Below are 26,852 nucleotides of genomic sequence, written 5' to 3' on the forward strand. Positions count from 1 at the left end.
TTCTTTTGGTGCACAGCTTCAGCATAATCTGAAAGCTGAATATGGTGCACTCAGGTATGACATGGGTGCACTGTATTCCCCATAAGCTTTTATTATACACATCAAGATAATACTGAACACATAACTTATTTATATGAATGGCTTTCTGAATCCAAACATGCTTGCCATTGAGGTGTAGTGGCTTGAACACTGGACTATGACTCTGGCGATCAGAGTTTTAAACCCCACTCAGCCATGAAAACCCACTGAGTGATCTCAGGCAAGTCACAAGTCACACTCTCTCAACCTCGGAGGAAGGCAAAAGCAAATCCCCTCTGAACAAGAAAACTCCATGACCTTAGGGTCACAGTAAGTAAGAGACAACTTGAAGGCTACATGTCCCAAGTGTCATTGCTTTTACAAAATGGTGGTCAGAAGGAGAAAGAGGAAGAAGAATTGGGATTAAATTTTTTTTCATGTTTATGGGGTGATAAGACCCTGTTTTGAAAGAGTATATTTGGAGCATGGCTGAGTGGAAGAAATCAAATTATATTGCCTTCTATTCAGATTTGAAAAACTACAGACATAGATAAGAGCCACCCAAATTTGAAATAAAGTGCTCCTCTTTGTGCTTTCTCTTCTCACTGAATACCTTTTACAAATACCGTTGCAACTACTATTAACCTGAATGAGGCGCATGGCCATGGCACACAATCCACATGCACACACCCCATTCAAGCCTATAGGGCTTGAATATGTGCAAGATTTTGAATTCACTGGGTGGGGGGGTCCAGAAAGGATCTCTCTAGATACTGGTATAGTACAAGACTCATCACTTCTATTTAGCATGCTGGGGCTGTTGGGAATGGAGTATATTATCTGGAGGGCAGCAGCTTGCTCCTATCATAAAAAATTGGACACTTTGGTTGCCCAGCCAGCCATAAAATAAATGCTACAAGAGCACTACAGTAGAATGCAACCGTGATTTCAAGTAATCCTGTATTTGGTACCTACTAAGTCTATAACATTTGAAAGAGGCATGAGCAAAGCATGCCCCTTCAGTAGTTGTTGGAGTGCTACTCCCAGTATTCTTCACCACTGGCTACACTGGCTGGGGCTGGTCAAAAACTGTGGTTCAGCAATATCTGGTAGGTCATACTTTGTCCAACCCTTCTTTAAAATGTTCTCTCAGTATGTCGATGCTCTTAATGGCTGTTCTTAAGTGGCCCAGCCTGGTTTGTAGTGTGAGCAAACCTAGTTCCAGTTGTAGCATCACATTGTACAGCCTGTTTCTTGTCTTATAACACAATATATAACAATCTATAGTCATGTGTGGCACAGTTTTGGCTGAAAAGAACAGAAAGCAGGCAATATAAAATGTGAAGATTCAAACTCAGTATCAAAGTCTCAGCTCAAACATCATTTGTCAAAACTGAATGGGGTGTGCATGTTTCTGCTTAGAATCATAACATCTGTTTTGATTTGTTCATAAAAGTCTCAAAGCAATATCAGAAAGGTTACATTCACAGATGAATGATTCCATTAGCTGCATTTTATTAGTGATTCAGACACAGCAAATTTGAATATTCAGAGGATTTGAGTTTTCAAATTTGATTTGCAGATTCCAAGAGATTTGAGAGCCCTAAAGCAGGGAAAAAACAAACAAACCAGCTGGGGAACTTGCTCCAGCCAAATCCTGGGAAGATCACTGACAACTCTTGAGTGAGCAGGAGGAGGGCGGCCAAGGGCTGCATAAAGAGGACTGGTGAATGCCTCGCAGATGCCATGCATACACTGCCAGTGCGTGGGATGCGTGAGGCGATGCCAGAGACTAGCCTGCAATGTGGATGTGAGAAGCATGGCACCATAGACAATAACTTGAACTTTTGCTCAAACAGTTGTAAGTCATGATCTTGGAACCAATGGAAACCTGATTTTGTTTGATCCTTGGGCCCACAGAACTAAGATGTCTTTCCCACTTCATGTTCTGCCTCCCCCAAAAAACTGGTTTGACCATACACAGGTTAATGAGAACCACAAGAAATTAGCCAGAACCACAACCAAGACTGTCCTTGCTGGATAAGCTGCTCTTAGGATGATCTGAAGTTTCCCAAGTTCTGTAGCAGGTACTTGGTTCTGGACTGTATGTGGTCACCAAAACCCATGCAAAGAGAAGTCACCAGGCTCCTGCAGAGCTCCATGCTTCCCTGCAGCCCATGCCTGGCAACAGCAGTCCTGCTCCCTGTGGTGCAGGCTTTGTTTTGTGCAGAAGTACTCACCAAGCTTCAAAAGCCAGCCTTCACGATCCGGATTGAAGAACGTGTGAGTCAAGTCATTACCATCATCCTCTGGAATTTTGAAAGGTTCATTTTTTATGCTCTCATAGAGATTCTGGTAGAGAAACACAAGATAGGTTATTTCCACAGCAAGGACTTGCACAACTTCCTCATTCTCTGCAAGCCTGGTTTCTAATTCTAGGTGACAGGATGAGAAGAAATCTTGACTCAGTAATAGGAGAGCACAGGATTCACATGCTGAAGATTCAGTCCCTGGCTTTTCCAGTTAGAAGGAGCTGGTAGCAGGAGGAATGAAAGCTCACTCTCTGATACTCTGGGGTGTCACTGCCAAACAGACAGAAAAATAGCAGACAAACAGTCTAGCTTGTTATAAGCTAGCATCCTATGAGCTCATTCTTCCTGCTCCCCCAGTCAGCATCCAACCTCTATTTTCAGAATGTTACTCCTTCTTCTCCCTTTCCACAAAGCTTACCCTGAGAAGTTCCTCAGGCAGGTCCCCACCATCATTGATACCACGGTTCATGGCAATAAAGCGCTCCACACTTGGCTTGTCTTTGACATTGGGGTTATGCAGGCTGGTGTTCAGCATGATGATTGCAAAAGAGAGCACATAACAGGTATCTGGGGTGGAAAGTGATAAAGAGGCAAGAGGGAATAAACATCATATAGACTATCCTTTCAATTCCATTATAAAGCTTTAAGTCAAACTCTATGCTATTTGGCCTTGCTTAGATTTACACTGAAGTGCTGGTTCTGAGCTTAAAAATCATAAAGGGCTTGGGACTAGGCAACCTGAAAGACTATTCTGTCCCATATATGTACACCCAAGCTTTATTATCTTTTTCAGATGGCATGGTGCAAGTGTGTGTGCCAAATAAAGTGAGGCAGGTAATTGCTAGGGAGAAGACCTTTTCATTAGCAACAACCTACTTGTGGAAAAAAATTCATGGGGTGCCATCTTTGTGGCCTCTTTGTTTCTAAGTGAATATATTTTATACCCGTTTACTGTAAACTGCTTTATGTTATAAGGTAGCACACAAATCTTATAAATAAGAAATATCCTGAATAGCATCATTAAGCCCCATAATGAAAGCTCAGTATTTCCTGGATTGTTATTCACCTTTAGGGACAGGGTGCACTCTCAAATCACCTCAATTGGAACAAAAGTGGGGTTGTTTTTTTTTTTTGTTTGTTTTTGGTTTTTTTTAAATCTCTCCACTTCACATTTCATACAGTCCAGTAGTCTGGGTTCTCCACTTCTCAGCAACAAGCTAGAGGATTTGGCAGTGAAAGCCAGAAGACAACTGTGCTAGAAATCTTGTCACCCTAAGGAAAATTCTGTCCCACCCTACTAAAGCTTAGACAGTATAGGATGACAAATCACAAACCTGTTGACTGGAAAACACCGGGGTTACACTGACAGTAGCGTTGTGCAAATGCTTCCATCATCCGGTCAATCTTCTGTGCTTCCCCCGGCAGCCGGAAGCTCCAAAGGAACTGCCTGTAGGAATCACAAAAAAACTAAGAATGTGCCCAGGTAAGGCTGTGAGCAAGGAAGCCACATAAATAAAATCAGTGAGTGAACATACTGCTAGATACAGTGGAAACGTACACTCCCAGCTCTGCACCTTGGAGGAGCCCTGGTGGCACAGTGGTTAAATGCCTGCTCTGCAGTCACTCACTCAAAACCATGAAGTTGCAAGTTCAATACCAGCGAAAGGGCTGAAGCTCAACTCAGGCTTGCATCCTTCCAAGGTCACTAAAATGAGTACCCAGATTGTTGGGGGCAATTAGCTTACAGTTGTAAACCACTTAGACATTGTTAGTTCAGTATGAAGCAGTATATAAATGAAGTTGTTTGTTTTTTGCTCCCAAGAAATAGTTGTCATCTTTCCAAGGTAGCCCCATAGCCCACACTTATAGTATTTCTTGCCTTCACAGACCAAGTTCTTTGGTGCAGCAAGCAATAGGGAAAATGGAAAATTCAACTATAGCTCTGCAACCACCACCACTATTGTCACTCACCGCAATGCCTGTACAAGGTTGAGGTCAGTAAACTCATGCAGCTCCACAAATGAGTGCAGCACCTGGATATTGAAATCATCTCTTCAGTAAGGAAGAAGAACAGAATGAAACATATGAGTAAGCAATTCAGCCATTAAATACATACATACACACACACACACACACACACACACACTACACTACACTTGATCTTAGCCAAAAGGCCGAGAAGCGATAACCATTACATAAAGTTACCTAACACACAAAGCTTACTAGACAGTGTCTGCTAAAATCAATAGATGTCCTCTGCTTTCTTGATCACAGGAAGCTGCTTATACCACATCAGACCATGAATCTGTTTAACTCAGTACTATACTACACTGACCAGCAGTGCTGTCCAGAGCTGCAGTTAGGAACCACTCCCATCTCCTGCTCCTTTTAGTTAGAATAGTGAGGGAGTGAAGCTGGGACCTTATGTAAAAAACATTTGTTGCTTACTACTGAGTTACAGTTTCTCCCTACACAAGCTAAACAACAATAAGGTGCTGAATCAATGAACATTTGAATGTACCCTAGCACCTGAGGAGCTTCCACAAGTACATTACATGGCCAACAGCACAGACTAGCTGTTGTAAAGCTCTAGATGTTAAGCAGTGTTAAGGCAGCTTTGGAAGAACATTGCCAAACACTGCCCAGCTAGAGACAATAAAATTTCCGCCCTAAACAGTTTTTTAAAAATCACAGTCCCATCTGCCATTTTTTTCTAGCTCTTCACCCAGCCAGAATTAGTTAAAAACAGCTGAGTCACAGAAACTCTCCAGGCTGGGTATGGATGCTAGAAGTCCCAAATGATGTAGTCACAAAGCAGGGGAAAGTGAAACTTGCATGTCTTCTCTTGAAATTCCCCATGTAATGATCTCTTGATGAATGTTGCTGAGGCACAGGAATCAAGATGAAGTGACAGAGTTGCTGTGAGAGAAGGCTGAATGTCATGCCAAAGCCCAGGTCTCCCTCTCAATTACCTTTCACCCAGATAGTCACCAATGGCAGTCTTGTTGAGTCCTTCCCCCTTGTAGAGAAACTGGGCAATGTCATCACGTGTGTTCTTCAACAGATCATTCTCTATCAGGAACTGGATCCCCTGCAAGCACAACACAAAGAATTAAGTGTCCCTCTTGATTCCTCTGGCACTTGATAAGAGGCATGGAAATACAAGACATCTGTAATACATATAGAGGATATTTTAAATGGCCATGTATATTACATATATTATCTGAATCCCTGCAATAGAATGGAAGGCAGGCCATGTTACAAGTGATCCAGGAGAAGTGGTCAAGGACCAAGGGAGTAGTGACTTGCCTCATACCACTGAAGAATCAAAGAATCATAGAACTGTAGAGTTGGAAGAGACCACAAGGGACATCCAGTCCAACCCCCTGCCATGAAAGAAATCTCAATCAAAGCATCCCAACAGATGGCCATCCAGCCTCTGCTTGAAGACCTCCAAGGAAGGAGAATCCACTACACTCCGAGGGAGTGTGTTCCGCTGTCGAACAGCCCTTACTGTCAGGAAGTTCCTCCTCATGTTGAGGTAGAATCTCTTTTCCTGTAGCTTACATCCATTGTTCCGGGTCCTGTTCTCTGGAGCAGCAGAAAACAAGGTTGCTCCCTCAATATGACATCCCTTCAAATATTTAAACAGGGTTATCATATCATCTTTTAACCTTCTTTTCTCCAGGCTAAACATCCCCAGCTCCCTAAGTCGTTCCTCATAGGGCATGGTTTCCAGACTCTTCACCATTTTAGTCGCCCTCCTTTGGACATGCTCCAGTTTCTCAATGTCCTTTTTGAATTGTGGTGCCCAGAACTAGACACAATATTCCAGGCGGAGCCTGACCAAAGCAGAATTTAGTGGCACTATTACTTCTCTTGATTTAGACACTATACTTTTATTGATGCAGCCTAAAATTGCATTGGCCTTTTTAGCTGCCACGTCACACTGTTGATTCATGTTCAACTTGTGGACTACTTGGACTCCCAGATCCCTTTCACATGTAGTCTTGGTCAGCCAGGTGCCCCCCTTCCTGTATCTGCATTTTAGTTTTCCGCCCTAAGTGCAGTACCTTACATTTCTCCGTGTTGAATTTCATTTTGTTAGTTTTTGGCCCAGCTTTCTAGTCTATTCAGGTCATTTTGAATTTTGATTCTGTCCTCTGGAGTATTCGCTAGTCCTCCTAATTTGGTGTCATCTGCAAATTTGATGAGTATGCTCCCAATTCTGTCATCCAAGTCATTGATAAAGATGTTGAATAACATTGGCCCCAGGACAGAGCCCTGTGGGACCCCACTGGTCACTTCTCTCCAGTATGAAAAGGAGCCTAGAGTATTGTAATTGAAAGAAGATATAAACTAGGGACCTTCTAGATCACATACAAACCACTATGTTACCCCTTCTGCAGAGGTAAATCTGCCATCCTGGCATTTCCAGCATGAGCCTGGATTGTTTGTTAAAAGTGCTAGTTAATTCAAGATTAAAAATTTAAAGCCCACTTGAAAGTTTTAGGGATGGCACCAGCACACTTGCTTCCCCTGAATAGGAAAGAGAATACCGGAGCGGGAAGGAGGAAGCCAGAATACACTGGGGAAAGAGAGAGAGAAAGTGAGGGAGCATACATACATGAGACAAAATGGGGGGGGGGGGCACACACAAACAAATTGGGCAAGAAAATGCCAGCACAGTTTGTGATCAGACCCTTTAACCTTGCCTGCAGTAGAGGGCCTTGCATTCATTCCTGGAACTTAACTGCTGTCAGCAGCACAGTTAAGTCCACACTGGTTACCTTTTTGGGATCCATATTGAATTTCTTTCTTCCCATTGCCACTTGCTTGTTTCTCTGCATCGTTTTCCTAAATGGCACAAAAGGTTTGATGAGATTCCTCTCCAATTCCATCACTAAAGAACAGTCTGAAGATTCAGGCGGGCAACTGTTTTGCTCCCAAATGTCTTAAACAATATATTGGGAGTGGGGGGAATTTACCATGGTTCTGGCCTCCTGAAACTTCTGGACACTGACTGGGCTCTAATTTCAGGTCCGGAAACATGGTAAAATCCCCTCACCTACTTTCTTTTTGTCCTCTCTATGACATGTTTAAAATACTTTTGCAATTCCCCTGCCTCATCCACAGATGTTTTAGTGATGTCTACATTTTAAAAAAAAATCTTTAGTTTGTAACCCTCCTGTATTCTCTCAATTCTTCCTGTTTTTTTTTAATTCTACAGAAAATCTGAGAAGAAAGTAAAGATGAGATAGTTGCACAATGCCTTTTGTCTGACCAAAATTGGCTAAACCATGTGAGGAGAATTACCCTTTCAGAAAAACTGACCTGTGGAACTATAGTAGCTAAAGGGAAAATATAAAAAATTACATTTGCCACTGACTGGGCTTCTTTGATTGCTTAAATCAATCTCTGATGCCATCGATTCTCTGCCTACCCTGGATATCTATGTTGTATGATTGTTTTTAGAGGTTTTTATACTAATGGATTTTATTCATGAGGTTGTTTGTAATGTTTTTTAATAGTCTGTAACCCCGCTTCGATCCTATGGGAGAGGTGGGGAAACATAAATAAAATGTATTATTATTATTATCATCATCATCATCATCATCATCATCATCATCATCAAATAACTGAGCAAGCTGCAGGGAGGCAGATGTGTCCACCCCATCAGCGATCATTTGGGGGTTCATCATTTTAAGTTAAAGTTATGTTAAAGGTATTTTATGTAAGTTTGGTGCATATAGATCATCTTAGCTCCAGTTGAATATGGTAAGATACAAAAGTCTCCCAGAACTAAAATGGAGCCTGTGACAGGGAACTGGCACAAACTAGCAGGCAGGTTTCTGGGTGATACTCCAGTTGCCCGGTCAGAGTAAGACGTGGGAAGAAGCAAAACCCTTTTGGGTTGCCCTGCATCATGAGGGCCTGGCCTCTGCTGGGAGGAGGAAGGGAAACTATACTGAATGATTGAAAGAGATTACACATGTCAGTTTCCATTGACAATTGAGACCACCTAATCTGCTGGCGACTCCATCTGCCCCCCGTTCAGCGTAACAGCCTGAGACAGAGAACCTGCTGCCAGAAGGGAAACAAAACCAGCATTAAAAAATTGTGGAGAGTGAAGTGAGGACAAAGTGAGACCTAGAAACATTTGGGGAACTGGTCAGAACCAAAGATCCTCTGATGATACTAAGACCCATGATGCTACATACATGCCTGAGCACTATAGCTAGCCATGCACACTCTTAATACATGGTCACTTATTCATCCCAACAATAGACATGATTTTCCTCAGCTTCTTGACAGGCCTAAGGCACAGCCCATATGTGCTAAACATAAGCAAAACCTCTGCCTTGAACAATACAGCTAAGAAGAACATTTCAATTCTGAACATAACTGTAAAGGGATCCAGACCAAAGGTGTCTTGTTCCGTAAGACAAATGGAACAAATGCAGAAGAGGTCAAAATATATTACTGTGTAATTGCATACAAACACTTGATGATGATGATGATGATGATGATGATGATGATGATGATGATGATTTCTTGCCTCATGGATTGAAGTGGGGAACAACAACAATTAACATACATACCACATCAGTTAAAATACATCTCAATTTAAAAGGACATACATACAGTTTAAAAGGATAAGATATACACATATTACAAATACAAATAGTTATGTTTGAGTATTGTTTTATGCTCAGCATGGGCTAAGTGCAATCTGCAGCTGGCACAAAAACTTACACATTGGCCTCCTTGAAAAAGTGGACACTTCCATTTCAATGGGCATATTTGACCCTAAACATCCATTCACACCAGAATTTCTTTCAGTTCTGGTGTAGAGGTTTTGACAGTCTGATTGCTTAATTCATTTCAGTAAACACTCTCATAATAAGGTAGTGAAAACCAGAACTCTAATTTTCACTTTCAACACCTCTCTAAAAGAAGCACAACTCACCTCTCTTCTGTGGAGCCCAGGTTCTCGATTTCATTAGTCACCTCTGCTATCTCATCTTTCAAACGCTGGAAGAAGAGGGGGAAAGGGGAAAAAAGAATGAGAAAGAAATGAACTGATGTTCCTGATCATCTGGAAGGGTTGGAAAGAATAGGTTTGTTTTTTTTTAAAATGTCTCTATTGCCCCCCAAGCCTCATCTGACCTATATGCCTTTCCCCAACCTCATTAATCCAGGCTGGATGGTGGTAAATGATTGGGGCACAGGGGGGATAAGAGATAAGGAAAGATAAATATTTCCTCCACTGCCATCTACAGATCACTAGAAAGACTTGCCAAGACAACACCACCAAGACTCAAAAGTCTGCTGAATGGATACATGGGGGGGGGGGGAGGTTGCATTCACAGATCTAACAAACCAATCTTCTCCTCCCACTTAAGCAGAAAACCTTGTTCCCCACTTCAGACACTTCACTGGTCAAAAGTGGCAGCCAAAGCCTGCTGCTTGCAGCCATGGCCCTAGGACAAAGATAGAGAGATGTCTGCCAGTATTGGAACTGAAACAAATTAGGCTGTGATGCCAATCTGTAGGAAGACATACTGAGCTCTTCTAGGAAGGAAGGAAGAGCAAGCCCCTGGGGCTAACACAATTACTGGGTTAATCTCATTAGGACTCCAGCATATGGCAGTGATTAGCTGCTGTTGCTGATGCTGCCTTATTTATTGTTGATGGGATTTATGAGTATCCCTGCCAAGCACAGGACCTATAAGCAAGTTGACCCAAAGAAAGGAAGCCAGTCCCAGAACCAAGTGGATGGGTCTAACTGGGTAATGGAGAATGCAATAACTGTGATGCAAAGAGGAGTATTACTTAGGAAGACATGTCACCTTCCTGAAGAATGACACACACGTTAAGTGATTATCCTGTACCTTAATAGGCATACAAAAGCTGGATAGCAGGTGGCAAGTTGCACTACAAGAGCAAGTGCAGAAGTAGAAAGCTAATACCCCAAGACCTACCTCTATCTTATCAGGCCCATAAGGTGCATCAACCTGACAGGCCAGGGTTAGAAACAGGAAGGGGGATTTCCCTCATCACCAGCTTAATGTTTAGATACAGGTACCCCACTGGCTAACCGGGCCCTCCGGCTATTTTCTCGCCCCTCCCTTACCTTGTTAGAATGGCCAGAACCATGCTCCTTGCTGATCTGTAATGACATGTGCCCAAGCCCCTGCTGTGTAAACCATCCAGGCTGACATACAGAGAATCTTTCTAGGGGAGGGAGGTGGGAGATTCCAGTGCTTCCTTTCCAAACAGAGCAATGCCAACAAGAATTGTTTGCTGCTAATCCAAGATGCTGAGGGGCTGACTGTTATTACCTGAGGCAAAGAAAAGGAACACTATGCATGCCCAAAAATATTCCTTTATTTTTATTTCACTTTTTCTGGGCTGACCCATGGCAATACTTCAAAAGGTAGTGGGAGGGAGCAACCATAATGAATCAGCACTTGCCTAGAAGTGACAGAATAACCACTGAACTTTCTCTGACCAGAGAGGGAGATTTGAAGATAGTGAAAATTACTGCTGTGGTAATGAGATACATAAAACTCCCAGTGATGTGATAATTATTTGGTTTCTTATGTAAGCTGCTGCCTTATAAAAAAAAAATCCAGCTCCTTCTGGCAGTGATCCCCCAGGGTTTGGAGATATTGCCCTTCACCTTTTCCTACCTGGAGATGTTAGGAAGTTAAGAGGCTTGGACTTTCTGTAATGCATACACAGCACATGCCCTGTCATCTATCTCCAATCTTTCCATATGCCACTCATTTCTCTACTCTCATCCTGACCCAACACACCTGTATGTCTGCCAGCAGCTCCTGCTTGCGTCGACGGATGTTCTCAAGCTCCTGGCACTCCTCAGGGGTCAGGTCGCTGGGTACTGCAAAGGAAAGAATGAATTACATACAATGGATGTATTTATATGATAAGCCAATCTGCCTCTCATACAACTTAGATTTAAACATCAAACAGTATGCAAAGTTTTGAAATTTTATTTATTTATTTGGACTACAGCTCTCAGAATTCCCCAGCTGGAATGGCCAGTGGCATCACATTTTCTCCATTGCTTCCTTGTTACACATAAGAATAGAACTGCTATACTGAGTTTTTTCATATGAGGCTACAGGAGCCTGCATTAGATCACGAGCCATGACAGCACACATTGAATGCAATGCTAATAATACAAATGAAAAACCTGCTTGGAACATGAATGAGAGAGGAAAGAAGTATGTTGTTTTAAGAGAAGGAAAAGCAATTAAAATGCATTGAAGTCACTAAGCAGGCCAGTGCAGTCACAGATAAAGCATCAGCAGAATTCTTAAGATATATTCCTAAGAGTGAAGAAGCAGGTCAGATTCCGTAAGAGACTGACTTTTTATATTCGAAAGCTCCTTTAAAGGGAGAATTTCAGCAGACACAATTTCATCCCTCAGAGCAGTTACAATGTCAGGAGAACCAGCATGCAATAAAACTGTCCCTTCTTCAACTGACAGTCAAATGGCCCAGGAGCTCCCTCTCCCATTACTAAGTCTTGCTAGCTTATATGCTGCTTCTGTATCAGACTCTGAGCCTACACTTCTGTGCATATTTATGAAAACCTCACATACACCAGGAGGGATGGGGGAAGCAATGGCTAATACAAGTAAGTCTGTAGGTCAGTGGTTCCCAACCTTCCCAATACCACAACCCTTTAATACAATTCCTCATGTTGTGGTGACCCCCAACCATACAATTATTTTCGTTGCTACATGCAAATATGTGTTTTCCAATGGTCTTAGGTGACCCCTGTGAAAGGGTTATTCGACCCCCAAAGGGGTCCCAACCCACAGGTTGGGAATCACTGCTGTAGGTGATGAAGTACTTTGTGCAAAAAAAAAACACTACTCTTTAGAAACACTAGAAACCATGTGACCAAATTGTGCCACTGTATTCTGCTCTGGTCAGGCCCCACCTGGAATATTGTGTCCAATTCTGGGCACCACAATTCAAAAAGGACATTGAGAAACTGGAGCGTGTCCAGAGGAGGGCGACTAAAATGGTGAAAGGTCTGGAAACCTTGCCCTATGAGGAACGACTCAGGGAGTTGGGGATGTTTAGCCTGGAGAAGAGAAGGTTAAGAGGTGATATGATAGCCCTGTTTAAATATGTGAAAGGATGTCATATTGAGGAGGGAGCAAGCTTGTTTTCTGCTGCTCCAGAGAACAGGACCCAGAACAATGGATGCAAGCTCCAGGAAAAGAGATTCTACCTCAACATTAGGAAGAACTTCCTGACAGTAAGGGCTGTTCGACAGTGGAACACACTTCCTCAGAGTGTAGTGGATTCTCCTTCCTTGGAGGTCTTCAAGCAGAGGCTGGATGGCCATCTGTTGGGGATGCTTTGATTTGGATTTCCTGCATGGCAGGGGGTTGGACTGGATGGCCCATGCGGTCTCTTCCAGCTCTATGATTCTATAGAACATCAACTCCTAGCACTTTAATGGAATATTTTATTGTTTTGTCACTGTTTTATTTTGTTTTATTGACTTTGCTGTATTTTGTGAGTTTTAACATTGCAATATTGTAAATGCATTTGGAATTTGGCTAACAAAAAGTCTAAATAATGTCAAAATAAGAATCTTAAAAGACAGCCTCAATTCTCCAGTGTTAAGTGGGGCTGCCAGTGTGCTTCTTCCACAAGTATCAAAAAACAAAAGGCCAAACTGCAGTCCTGTGCACACATCTTCAGTGGGCAAGTGTGGTGGGGTTGAATCTAGATTTTGCTGCAGCTACTGGCCACACACACTAATGGCAGGTCACAGAGGAAAGGTGCACAGATGGCAGATCACTTTCAGAACAGAATCCCAAGCAAAATAGAATTACCTACAGCAGAGACAAGCGAAGTGTGTCATCCCTAGATGCCTCAGAACTGCAGTTCCCATCAATCCAAGCCAGCATAGCCAAGGGGGAGACATGATGGGAGTTGTAGTTCCACAGCACTAAGAGGGATGCACTTTGCTCATACCTGACCTAGAGAGGACAAAGTTAGCCAGCACTTTCTAGTAAGAAGAAGAATTATACTCAGTGCCCAGCAAACCACACAGCAGAGGAATGTGGCTACTACACATAGTAGCAGGGGATGTGGGAGCAGTGGTGAACCAGAATGCTAGCCTACATCTGTACAACAGCATAGTGTTCAGTGGGTTCTCACATCTACAGCTAGCATTGAGACAGACATTCCCCAAATACCAATGGAAGAATCTAAGCAATGCTGCCTTCCATTATATTTTGGTCCCTGCAGACAGACAGGAGTGATTTGGGTTGATCCTGCCAGGATTTTTGCTGATTCAGTTGGCTTCAGATGGGGCCAGTATGGCATGGGGTAGCTTATACAATCCTCACATCATTCAAGCCTGACAGAGAGGGTTATATGACCCAGTGGAGAACCATCAACCTAGTCAGCCAAGGAAACAAAATTTGGGAGCAGGCACTTTTCCACTTAAAAGCTTCTCTACATGTGGATAGAGTGGGGAAACTAGTCCTTATGGGAAACAGCCCCACAGTTGGGAGTGTGAACCTTAGTCCCAGCCTGGAGCCTACTCCAGAGAGAACAGAGCTCCTGACACAACAAGGCTCCATTGTGTGGCTGCTGGAACAGAGAAACCAAACAAGGGAAATGTCTTTTCGTTTGCTTTGCAGTTGGACACGAGGGCAGGAGCCCAGAGCCAAGCTTACTGCAGCTACAGCATACAAAAGAGGCTGCTTTTAAAGAGGCAGAGTGCCTCCCCACCTCCAAATGGCAGGATAAAGGAAACAGCACAGGAACCCTTTAAGGCATACGTACATTTGGCATTTGACTTGCCTATTACTTGGCTTTAGTTGACCAGTGTAATTTTTGTGCATATTTTCATTTTTTCAAGTGCTATCTTTTATCAGAAACACAGTGTGTGATCACAGGGAGGCCCCTCTTCCACATAGAAAATACAATGACTCTTTGGTAGACCTCACTCTGTGGAACTTCTAATCTTTATGGGATCACCACTTTTTTTCAAAAATGAAATAAAACTGGGAACATCTTTAAATAAATCCAGAATTCCTTTCCAAAGGAAAACATCTTCCTTCCTACTGAAAAAAAGGCAAAGTGCTTCCCGAGCAAGTGCAAAACGCCTCTGAAAAAGGAACACTTCCATGCCAATTTGCAGATTATGACCTCATTCGCACTCATGTTTTTGTACCAAGTAGATCAGGGGAAGATTCGATAATGTGATACTGAACTGAAGTTCCCACTACTCTCCATGGCATTTTAACCTTACTGATGTTCACACTGGGGGGACGGGGACGGCAATAGGGATAAAATGCCACAAGTGATTTGATCGTGGCAGGAGGGGAGGGAGAGGAAGAAGAGGGTGAGGAAGGAGGAGGGAAGATGCTGGAGGACTTGGCACGGGGCAGAGGAAGAGGAGGAAGTAGGAGGAGAGAGGACACTGGAGGATACAGAGAGGAAGTGGAGGGAGAGGAGGACATGGCAGCACAGATCCGGACCAGTAGTTTCCAGTACCAAAGATCTGGATCCTTGAGGTGCCCCCCCCCCCCCAGAAAACTGCTCCAAGTGCAGTCAGAGGAATATACATACCTATGAAATAACCTGGGTTCCATACTGGGTTATTTCATAGTATGAATGGGGCATATGAAATCTGCCTCCTGCATATTTGTTCTGGTACAACAGCAGTGATCATTAACCCCCTCCCACTCCCACTCCCACCGCCTGAGAAGTGGCCTCAGGTTAGAGGACAGTTATTCAACAGAGGGGAAACAGGTCAGGCTCTACACTTGGCTAAATTGCTGGTTCATCTGCTGAATGTACCATGCAAGATTGATGGCAGCCAAGGTCCTCTTCTGATTTAGGGGTAGAGCTCTATGGAACTGCATAGCATGCATGCTTCTGATTTTATCAGAAGAACAGTGTGTGACAGAAGCAGACATATGTGCACTACACAAGTCAAATTGGGAGCAATCCCAGCCACCTCCTTCCCCTCCCCCCCCCTCCGACTTTACCACTTGTGGAATGGCCCAAATTCTAGTTATTGAAGCTATATTCTCATATAAATAAGTCAAGAAAGTAAGTGCTATTATAGCAGCCTGACACAAGTTATTTCCTATACACATTTCTGTTTAAAGATGCCACCAATTAAACATGCAGGACAAGCTTGGCCTTTTAGCACAACTAATTGGGGACAAGACAAAGGGTGCCTCCTCTCTGTTATCAGAATATAACAAACAGAAAGCAATAATATAAACAGGGACATTTGTGACTTCATTGATTACTTGGCCATGGCCAAGAGGCAGGCAAGCTGTCAATATCTGATTGGTCAATTGACCAACATCCCTGACCCTTGCAATGCCAGAACTACAGATAAATGTGATGGCTGGTACTATGAGACAATGTTGTGCAGAAGGATGTTTGCATAACTGCCTCTATATGTTTAGAGACAACAAAGTAGACAAGTCACAATGGATAGCTCAGATCCAATATTATCTGAGGCAATACATGTTTGGGGCTGGGATGCAGTATCCTCCAAGAAGCTTTCATTTCCCCAGATAGACACTTGTCAACACAAAATCCCATTGCCCTATCCCTTGTATCAGGGATGTAGAACTTACGGCCCTACAAACGATGCTAGGTTCAAGCTCCCTTTTGCCTCAACCAGGCTGGCCAATAATGAAGAATTATGGGAGGAGTCAAGCTTCTGGAGAGCCATAATTCACCCATCCCTGCCCTATATGTCCTTTTCTACTCGCAGGGCCAAGCAAACCTAGATTCAGTATCTGCTGCTACCTCATGTCAGTAAAGTAAGCCAAATGGATACCAGTCACCCTCCCATGACTATCAGCCTGAGCCTGTGGGGGAGGAATATACGGTTTGGAACAGTGTCTTCCTGTCAAAGAGAGCCCATATCAGCTGAACAGAAGTCCTATCTAACTCAACTAGTCAGTTTAGTTTAACTGCATTAAGGGATGGAGCAATGTTTCAGGTGGAGAGCCAGCATGGCACAGTGGTTTGAGTGTTGGACTGTGACTTTGGAGAGCAGGATTCAATTCCCAGCTCTGCCATGAAACCCATTGTGAGACCTTAGGCAAGTCACATGCTGTCAGCTTCAGGGGAAGGCTGAACAAATCTTGCCAAGAAGCCCCCATGATAATTTTGGCTTAGGGTCACCTTAAGTCAGAACTGACCTGAAGGCACACAACAACATTTTAGACTATAACTCCAATCAGGCCCAGTCAGCATGATCAGTGTCAGGTATGATGAGAGCTATAGTCCAACACATCCAGAGCGTGCAAGGTTGGTGAACATAGGCATATAGGGAGACTTGAAGTATCAGGAAAAACAAAATATATCAAATATCTCCCATTACACCTGTTAATCAAAATCTTCTCCAGCCACCTGGAGACTAAATTATGCTCAGACATCCTAGGAAGAAGTAAAATAGCACTAAGATGTTAACTGCTTTTTCTTCTCCCATTTTCATAATTTTTTGCTTAGAGGCCTGTGCTTCCAGTTTATTTTCTTCCTCGGGGCTCACCTGTTGGTCCCACCTTTGTTCCGAAAGGTGAGCTCCTTTTGCTCATCCAACTTTAATGTCACTGCTACCCAAAAACTCACACTATCAGCAAGCTGCACAAAACACTCTCATGAAATGTCCTCTGTCCATCATTGGTATACACACTCTTTTCCTACTACTGTGAGGAATAATGGGGAGAACTGTATCTGGCCCCAGTACCTGTATTTATCCAGAGTACATTCCAGGCATCATGAGTTCTGCTTTAGTTTTTGAACTTTACACATCCACACAGAAGAAAACTGTGACACCTGGTTTCCACCTAGCTTGGAAGTATGCTCTGTTTTCCTCCAGATTGGGGAGAGGGATCCTGTTCCATAACTGGATTTGATAGCTAGGAGAAGTGAATTTCTGGAACCAGATGAAGAGAAATTTCCATACAAAAGCCAGGCAATTCCTGAAACCATACTAACATTCCCAGCACCGACCATTTCATTATTCACTCTTTCCTTTGGGGCAGCTTAGTGCACCACCACCACGAAAGATAAATGGGCTTAAAGGAAAGCAGCATCAGCACAGCAGCCTCCATATCCAAAGTAAGCAATGCAAGGGGGCTGAAATAGGGAAGCAGACAGGCAAAGGAAAGCACAGTGATGACAGAACTGAAAGGCACATGGCACCAAGCATGGCTATGGCCGAATTGGCAGACTTATAAGGTTTAGCATGCATAAGGCACAGATACATGCTACTGAAGAATGCAGTTGTGTGAGATGGACCAGAGCACAGACAGGGGCCAAACAAGAGCACTTCAAGTAGATAAAGCATAAACAGAATCTCATTTACAACATGCACACACACATACACACACACAGCCTTACCACAGGTTTCCACCCTGCTTTTTCTGCCTGCTGTCAATGCAAACCCTGTCATGCACCATCAGTGCACTAGTCGCCCATGTGCTGGTGAGCCCAGCCCTGTCAAGGGAAAGGGGCTGTGTCTCGGCCTTCCTCTCATTCTCCACAGCGAGCTTCTCTGCTGGTGCTGCCTTCCATAGAGGAGGCTGACAGCTTTGGAACCGCCTACCTGCCACTCCACAGAGCCCAGGCATTAACTCTCACCTAGCCAGGCTGCTGCTCAGAGAGGTGATGGAGCATAGGCACACAAATAACAGGAACAGAAGTGAATGAAACTGATAAGTCAGCAGCAGGCAGCTCTCATTCTTTCAGGAGCAGCTCCACTCCCTGCCCAAACAGGGGCTGACATCTGGCTTTCTTAGTGTAATCATGTGACCAAGTAGCAAATTATTTCCAGTCGCTTAAGAGGATGATTCTTTCCCCCTACTGGTAGGTGACCCCAGTTTACAACCTTGCCAGAATCCTGTACCAAAAATGCAAAAGTTGTGGCTACATCAATTTAATTCCTGGTTCACCACTTAGTATCAAGTAGCCAGTGTTGGCACAGTGGTTTGAGTGTTGGATTACAACTCTGGAGACCACGGTTTGATTCCCAGCTTGGCCATGAAACCCACTGTTTGATCTTGGGCAAGTCACATGCTCTCAGCCTCAGTGGAAGGCAATGGCAAACCTCTGAACAAATCATGCCAAGAAAACCCCATGATAGGTTCACCTTAGGGTCACCATAAATCAGAGATTACTTGAAGGCACACAATAACAACTTCTTTCTCTCTGTGTCAAAACTCTTCAGGCAATATTGTGGCGTAATTCTGTGCCCACATTTCTTTCCCATCAAATTACAATGCAGGCCAGCCTTCCCCAACCCACAACTCTCTAGATGTGATGTACTATAGCTCCCATCATTCTGCATGACTGTTGGCTGGGCAGGGGGATTTATAAATCAGTGATCCTGGAGGGCACCAGGCTGGGGAAGGCTGAGAGAGATGTGCTCTATTTTGTGCAACTACACATCAGGCACACATGATCTGCTTTCAAACACAGCAGAAATCAGCTTTTACTCAAAAAGTATGGTGACATTTAATCATAGTTACAAAACTCAGGCATCAACTTTAAAAATAATATTCTGTCTTGTGATTTTTGTTTCACAGATTCAGGCTGTCATCAATTCCTTTTAAATAACATTCTACTCAGTTTTCAGAATCTGCATAGATGCCCCGCAATAACCTCAACCCCACCCTGCTGCCGTGGACATACACCCTCTTTATTCCTATGGACACACTCTAGCTTCTCAACATCTTTTTTGAATTGTGGTGTTCAGAAATGGACACAGTATTTCAGGTGAGGCCTGACCAAAGCAAAAGAGAGTGGCACTATTACTTCCCTTGATCTAGACACTATACTTCTATTGATGCAGCCTAAAATTGCATTGGCCTTTTAGCTGCATTGCATTAGCCGCATCGCACTGTTGACTCACATTCAACTTGTGGTCTACTAGTTCTAGACCCCTTTCACACAGTGTCTTGTTAAGCCAGGTGTCCTCCATCCTATATCTATACATTTGATTTTTTTCTGCCTAAGTGCAGCACCTAACATTTCTCTGTGTTGAAATTCATTTTGTTAGTTTTGACCCAGCTTTCTAATCTATTAAGGTCATTTTGAATTTTGATCCTGTCCTCAGGGCTACTCCTCTTAAATTGGTGTCATCTGCAAATTTGATAAGCATGCTTCCCTATTCTTTCATCCAAGTCATTGATAAAGATGTTGAATAGCATTGGGCCCAGGACAGACCCTGCGGCACCCCACTGGTCATTTCTCTCCAGGATGAAAAGGAGCCATTGGTCAGCACCCTTTGGGTTCAGCCCATCAATCAATTACAAATCCACATAACATTCACATTGCCTAGCCCACATTTTGCCAGCTTGTCTGCAAGGTTATCATGGGGGGGCCTTGTCAAAGGCCTTACTGAAATCGAGATATGCTATATCCACAGCATTCCCTTTGTCTACCAAGCTGGTAATTTTATCAAAAAAGGAGATCAGATTAGTCTGGAATGACTTGTTTCTCAGAAACACATGTTGACTTTCTGTCATAATGACAATGTTTGCCCTCCTCCAGTCTGCTGGGACTTCTGTTCTCCAGGAGTTCTCAAAAATTATTGGTTCCAATTTCCTCAGGTTGAGCACTCTTTTCCTTTTCTGAAAACACTGACGCAAGAAGGTGTTGAGTAATTCTGCCTTTTCTCTGTTCCCTGTTAGCATTTTCCCATCTTCTCCATGTAGTCTCCCTGCAATTTGTTCTTGGGAAGAGATGTTGCTTTACATGATATGTTGTAGTGTATGTGTGTATTACTTGCAAGATGCCTGGGTCCTTAAAAAAAAAAACAGGGGGAAAGGCATCCAGGAAAGAGAACTCACCACTACCACATCCCCCTCCCCCAGGATGGAAAGATATTCCTTCACAATACCTTTCTCTTCTCAAATCCCCACCAGCCCAATGGAGTTTTCAGTCTCCCTTGAATCTATCTTGCTTCTGGGAATGTCTTCATGCAGAGAAATAGAAATTGGGTGGCAATTTGCACCTGCCCACATAAGGTATTTTCAGGGATGTAAAGATTAAGGACAAGATCCTTCAACCTTCTTAAATGTCAGCTCAGCCTATGTGCCCTATTTTTAAAAAAAAAAATGGAGGGAAATTGACAATCATGATAATTTCATTAGATTTAACTTTTTAAGTTATTTTTTATTCAACTCTGTTAATAAGCTGCTTCATATGCTTGTTAGCTCATTCATATGATCAGCCAGGTGGTGACTTTTCCCCCGAAACATAAATATTCTATTTAGTGCTGGGGGAAAACAAACATACACTGAATTTTAATAATCTCAGTAATCAGAAATGAACTCCCACTTTGTTTATTCCAGAAAACACAGTTAACAAAACCTGCATGGAAAAAAGGAGGTTGGGTTTTTTTTAAAACATACTAGCAGATGACAGCTATGCATCACAGGGCTATGGGATGTTCAGGGACCTAGAAGGGGTGTAATGAACTCTTTGTTTACGCCCTCAAACTATTTCGAACGCCAAAAACCTAAATACTGGTTCATTACTTTCATGCCCTTTCACACACAATCACATATTTTCAGGTCCACTAATCCCCCCAACCCCACACAACTTAATTAGTTAGAAAGTTCTTCCATCTCTCTTATTTACAGTTCTCACTAGCAATGGATTCCCACTATGGGAAACACATAAATTTCAGCATCCTATAGTCCAAAGGGAGTCAAAATAATATTGTTTGATTTTTCTGTTTCCTCCTCAATTTCAGACCATTCTCCCCACAATTCATATGTGACTTCAGGTCAACTCTGACTTACAATGAGCCTATCATAAGGTCTTCTTGCCAAGATTTATTCTGGAGAGTTTTGCCATTGCTTTCTTCTTAGGCTGAGTGGATGTGACTTGTCCAAGATCACACACTGATTTCCATGGTTGTGTGGGGTTTCAAACTTTGGTCTCTTGCAGTCCTACTCCAGCATTTGATCCATGATATCACATTAATTCTCACTCTCTCTGCGTATAAATTACGGTTTAAGATTTAAAAACTTGTAGAGGTATTCAATACACCCTTTTATTTTTCCATGTCTTCTTCTGTAATAACTTGGACTGGAAAAGGATTTAACTGGCATTCTTTTACACCTTCAGATTGCTAAGTAACTTGTGCACATCAAGTAGAAACAATGCCAATTAAACCTATTTCAATTCCAGATTATTGCACAACAAAATCTGGAAAGCTAAAGTCATAGAAGTGAATACTTCCTGAAAGCACAGAACATCAATTTCAAAAATGGCCTTCCCCACTATACACCATTAACCAGGAGAGGTTGTGGTTCTCCAGGTGTTGATGAATTGCCAAACCCTTCATGATTGGCTACACTGTTTCAGATGATGAGAATTAGAGTTAAAAAAAAACATCTAGAGGACCACAGGATCTCACCTTTTCCCTAATCATATGTCTCAAAGTGCAGTGCATTCACAGTTATGTTCCTAAGGTCAGTTTCACCTTCAGATGACATCGGACTTATTTGCAAACAGGGTCACGTTTCTGTTTTGACCTCACTAAATCTCTTCTCCAGTCTAGTTGTAGATTTCAAGTTCCTCACACCCAAAATCTCACTCTTTCTATGCCTGGATTTTTAAAATCTTTTCAACCAAGCCTGGGGAGACCAAAACCTTGCGATGAGCATTTTTCCCTGCACACACTGAGGACATTCCTTGCCCCCTGTCATCATACTGAAACAGGGAAAAGGGTTGGACCCCACTGGGCAAACCACTTGTTGTTGCTGTATGTGTCCAAGTCATTTCTGACTTATGGTGGCCTTAAGGCAAACCTATCATGGGGTTACAGCCCAACACTCAAACCATTACACCATGCTATCTCTCTCAAATACAATATGTCTAATTAAACATGACAGCTATTTCAAGAACCAGTGCTCTTGTCAGTGTGACTTTTATTGCTCCACTGACACATGCCATACCAGTGAAGCAGAAAGTGGCAGCAACAATGAAGAAAAAAACAGAAAAAATGAGATATCCACTCCACCAAGAAGTGAATGTTGGCTTATCCCATATGTTGCAAGCAGGATACCTTAAATATATTTCACATATTGATATTTACATGGCAAATCCTTTGGAGGCTGTGACTTATCACATAGGAGTCTTGTTTTTCTTTTTTTAACCCAGGCAACTTAAAAAGCTTACAATAGATGTGGTGCTGGTGTTTAACTATGTTGAACCGTTGCATGCAAATGATCCATCAAAAGGAAGAATTGCCACTGAGGAACTATTTAAAGTAGCCTCCACGTGGCACAGAAACCGCATGTAAGTCAGTGTTTCAGACATAGTTATGGATGTGAAAGAAACTCACTAGATTCTCACTTCTGTACTGAAGTATCCATTTTGACTTTTCAAGACTGCCAATAGAAATGCATGTGCAGAGCATATAGAGAATGCAGTGCATGGGGATGGTGGGAAAGTATGGAGTATGCACAGTTTGAAAATGTCAGGAACGCTAAAAATACATACATTTTAAAACAAATAAAAATATGCTTTAGTCAATTCAATATACATACACAGACACACACACACACTATATATATGTGTGTGTGTGTGTGTGTGTGTATATACACACATACAGGGAGGGAGGGAGGGAGGATACATTAGAAGAGTGTATAGAAAAAATATATTGTGAAAAAATGTATACAAAATAAGCACACATTTTGACGTTGCGGGGAAGCATGTTATGGCATTAATGAATTTTCTTGTTGCAACCAGATATGGAAATGGGAACAAAAATATCTGTGCAAAATTGAGAAACTCAGTGAGCAATAGATTTTCACATCCATAGGCCTCGTAAGGGTTCATTTATCACCTGCAAAGAATTGTGCCCCGCACCATGACAAATTCCCACACACACTGTGGATCTTTTAAACTCCTCAAGAGGCAGCATCCATCATCTCTCCATGACAAAGATTTGTCCTGTATGAATACTTTGGTATACCTACCAGGAATATATTTGGGGTAGCTGGATTGGTCATGCAGCAACATAACAACAAAATCCACAAAACAGAGATACCTTTAATGGCGAACCAAAATTCCCACATGGACAAGAAGGGGAGTGGCTTCTACCTGCATTGAGATCCCTCAGTATCATCTTAGCTAACAACCAAATTGCACCTGAGTCAAAATGTACGCCTAGACCTCTAACATTGTCATCTTTCTTTTCCTGTATGATTTTTTAACATTGTTGCCTAATGAAGAAGCTGGTAAGGCTTTGAAAGCTTGCATGGTGTATTTTGTGCACTTTGGTTGGCCAAAAAGGTATTACTTTTTTGTGGGTTTTTTATTTTGTTTATCCACCTGGAATATTTTCATTTTATGTTGGTTTTCAGGACAGGGTCAACATGTGATTTTGCCATTCAGGAGAACAGTCAGAGTGCAAGTTCATCATACAAGGAAGTCCAGTAAGCCACTCCATGAGGACAAAAATTAGCATGAACATTGTTCTTGATATCTTAATAGTTAGCAAGGGTCAGGAAAAGATTTCTTTTCCGTCCCAAGCACATTCTCTGCACCATGAACAGACAGGGACTTTTGGAAAAATAGTATGGGAGAAGGGGTGGGTGCGGGCTGACTGTAGTTACAGACAAAAGGCTACTTGGAAAGCACCACTCAGTTCAAACAAATTCCTTCAAAACTTTCCTAAAGATACAAATTTTCTATAGGTCTTTGGCTGAATCCATTAAGATCCATGAATTTCTGCAGCTTCCTCAGTTCTGTGCCCTCCAAATGTGTTGGCTTCTACTCTCATTTACTCTTACAAGAATGGTCATGAATGCTGGAAGCTGTAGTCTATAACATCTGAAGGGCTCCAAGAAGGCAACCCTACTGCAACTAAACTCTGTCTACATATGTTCAACTGAACCCACATGGTATTTTCTCTCTTCACAATTGCCTCACTTTTTTTCTCCTTCCTTTATTTAGTTTTATTTAAGCATCTGAATTTAAGCATTTTAAGCTTCTTTGGGCAGAAATTGGTCTTCTTATACTCTGTAAAGCATTATGTATATCGATACAACCAACAATAAAAAACACTTTGCATGAATTCACTATCATCGCTCCTAACCAATACATTAAGTCAGATGGGGACAGTATTGGGACACTCTTTTGACTCAGGACTTGGGCAGCTATAAAACTATAGTTCTATAAAAGTTATAAACACATGCAGTCATAGCACAAGATGTATGAATACCAAGCAGAGCATCTTGGAGGTATCTTGTTCATATGGCTGCCCTATCTTGAAGGCAACTTGATGGCAGCTAATAACAAATTTATTAAAAGAGAAGAGGGGTCCTCATGAGGGATGTTAATAGGGACAGAGGTGAAAGAAACAGGCCCGTTGCAAGATGGGCACAAAAGGGTGCTCCAGCAGCTCAGGTGCCAGCACCATGTCTTGAGGCCGGACAACAATACCATTTGTCACATCTTGGGAGCCTGCATGTACATGTGGCCCTTGGAGACCATGCAGGTACCCAAAATGGCACCTGGTTTTCTCATTCAAAGCATCAATCCCACAAGCCAGTTGCTCTGGTGGAGGTAGGAGATAACATTGTTTTACTGGAGACTTATTAGGCTCAATAAAAGGAACACATGGGATTAACTTAAACAAAGCACCACAGAATATTTATAAAATACATGGAATGTAAATGTTTCTCTGAACCAATACCTTAATAAGCTCATACTGTTCTTTAAAGCAAAAGGTAGCATTAACAACTGTCCAGAGTTTAGAGAGTTAAGTCAGGATCTTTGTTGGACATACTGAATAGACTTCAACCATTCAGTGGTCTGTTCTAAGAATGGCATTAGCTTATTGGACTATGATTTGTATTGTGCTTGTTGTTTTAAAGGCAAATGAAATAAAGAAAAACCAGTTACTCTCAAGTGCCTTGATTCAATGGAACCACAATTCCCAATGACACTGGGAACAAAGCATTCCAAAGTCCAAGAGATAAAGATAAAATTTGCTAACTGAATTCAAATTTTTATCTCCTCGACTTTGGAATGCTTTGTTCCCAGTGCCAGGTGGCCAGAAAGAGGAGGGGCCTGCTTGCATAGATATCCCTCAACAGAATGACACAACACCACCTTGAGAAAACACAGACCTGTGACTAACATCATTTTATAATTTTTTCCTACTGTGTGATTTTTAAACATTTGCCTGACTTAGAAGCCAGTGGAGCTTCAAAAGCTTGCATCATGTATTTTGTGCATGTTGGTTGGCTGAATAAATGTATCACTGTTTTGTGGGGTTTGGATGTTACTCTACTTTGGAGAAATCAAAGAGAGTCTATTTCAGTGATGGTGAACCTTTTAGAGGCCAAGTGCCCAAACTGCAACCCCAAACCCACTTATTAATTGCAAAGTGCCATGTTCCTCTGGCTTTCTAGTAACAAACTCTGGCAAACTCTGTGCTGGGGTGATGGCACATGTGCCCACAGAGAGGGCTCTGAGTGCCACCTCTGGCACATGTGCCATAGGTTCGCCATCACTGGTCTATTTCATATTAACTTAGATTCTTTGCAGACAAACTCTTACATGACTATGTCAAAATTCAGGCCCAATTATTCAGGGCAAGTGGTCTGGAACAGGAAGGAAGTCAGAAGATTAAGTCTGCAGAAGAGTGACAATGTTGCAGTAACAGTCAAAGAGCACACTTAAGATAAGGCTAGAAAGGACTCTGTTATTATTATTATTAAGTGCGCCAATGGTGCCCCACGCGCCCCATAAAAATAATGTCATGAGGTTTTTTTAGGGCTCCTGGAGGCCGCGGCATTTGTCTGTTGCGGCCTCCATCCGGGGGAGAAAGGTGTGGTGTCTTGCCGCCCCTTTATCCCAATCTGTACAACCCCTTGAGTCATCTTTTTTTAATCAGGAAAGGATGGTGCAGAATGTAGTCGCTGCCATCTTGACGTAACGGAGGCTCTGCGTCCGCACGTCGCGCCCCGGAAATGACGCCGCGAGTGCGCGACTAGCGCCTCATGGCGTCTCTTCCGGGGAGCAAGAAGGAGCGCGATTTTCGCGCTCCTTCTTGGCAGCGTCCGGGAACCACACCGTTTGGCTTCTGCGGTTCCTAGAAGCTGCAACCGGCGGCGGCGCAAGATGGCCCCTTCTGGGCTGTCTGTAACGCGCCACTGAAACCTATAATGGATTCACTTGTCACCAGCCACCACTGCTTCCTGGAACACAAGAAGCCACAGGATACCAAGTCCAAACATAGTCCATCTAGCTCAGTATTGTTTAAGCCACAGGTGTGCAAAAAGTGCTTTGGAATCTACTGGTGGAACATGGGGGTAATATGCAGTAGACTGACATAGGCCTGTGCTCACAATGAGAGATGTGAAGGCCAAAAAAATGAAATTGATGAATTCAGAGAAAATCCTCCCCCATATCAGTTTTTCCCACTAGAAAAACTGGAAATTTTAGAGAACACTA

General features: G+C 42.7%; 1 protein-coding gene across 4 annotated transcripts in view; it reads right to left on the minus strand.

Annotated features, from left to right (window-relative positions):
• CYTH1 (cytohesin 1) overlaps positions 1 to 26,852 on the minus strand; it is an 82,535-nt gene that overhangs the window by 13,162 nt on the left and 42,521 nt on the right. For 2 of the 4 annotated variants that reach the window (XM_042452593.1, XM_042452594.1), the window contains exons 2-9: positions 11,153 to 11,235; positions 9,301 to 9,365; positions 7,121 to 7,187; positions 5,303 to 5,421; positions 4,302 to 4,382; positions 3,665 to 3,777; positions 2,749 to 2,897; positions 2,258 to 2,370 (exon numbers count right to left, since the gene is read on the minus strand). In XM_042452593.1, the coding sequence (XP_042308527.1) occupies positions 2,258 to 2,370; positions 2,749 to 2,897; positions 3,665 to 3,777; positions 4,302 to 4,382; positions 5,303 to 5,421; positions 7,121 to 7,187; positions 9,301 to 9,365; positions 11,153 to 11,235 (790 nt within the window). Of the gene's footprint in view, positions 1 to 2,257; positions 2,371 to 2,748; positions 2,898 to 3,664; positions 3,778 to 4,301; positions 4,383 to 5,302; positions 5,422 to 7,120; positions 7,188 to 9,300; positions 9,366 to 11,152; positions 11,236 to 17,771; positions 17,941 to 26,852 lie in introns of those variants that run through there. The other 2 variants (XM_042452592.1, XM_042452591.1) reach the window with 2 other exon arrangements.

This window comes from Sceloporus undulatus, chromosome 2 (genome assembly GCF_019175285.1).
Source record: "Sceloporus undulatus isolate JIND9_A2432 ecotype Alabama chromosome 2, SceUnd_v1.1, whole genome shotgun sequence".
In the NCBI taxonomy this organism is placed as follows: domain Eukaryota; kingdom Metazoa; phylum Chordata; class Lepidosauria; order Squamata; family Phrynosomatidae; genus Sceloporus; species Sceloporus undulatus.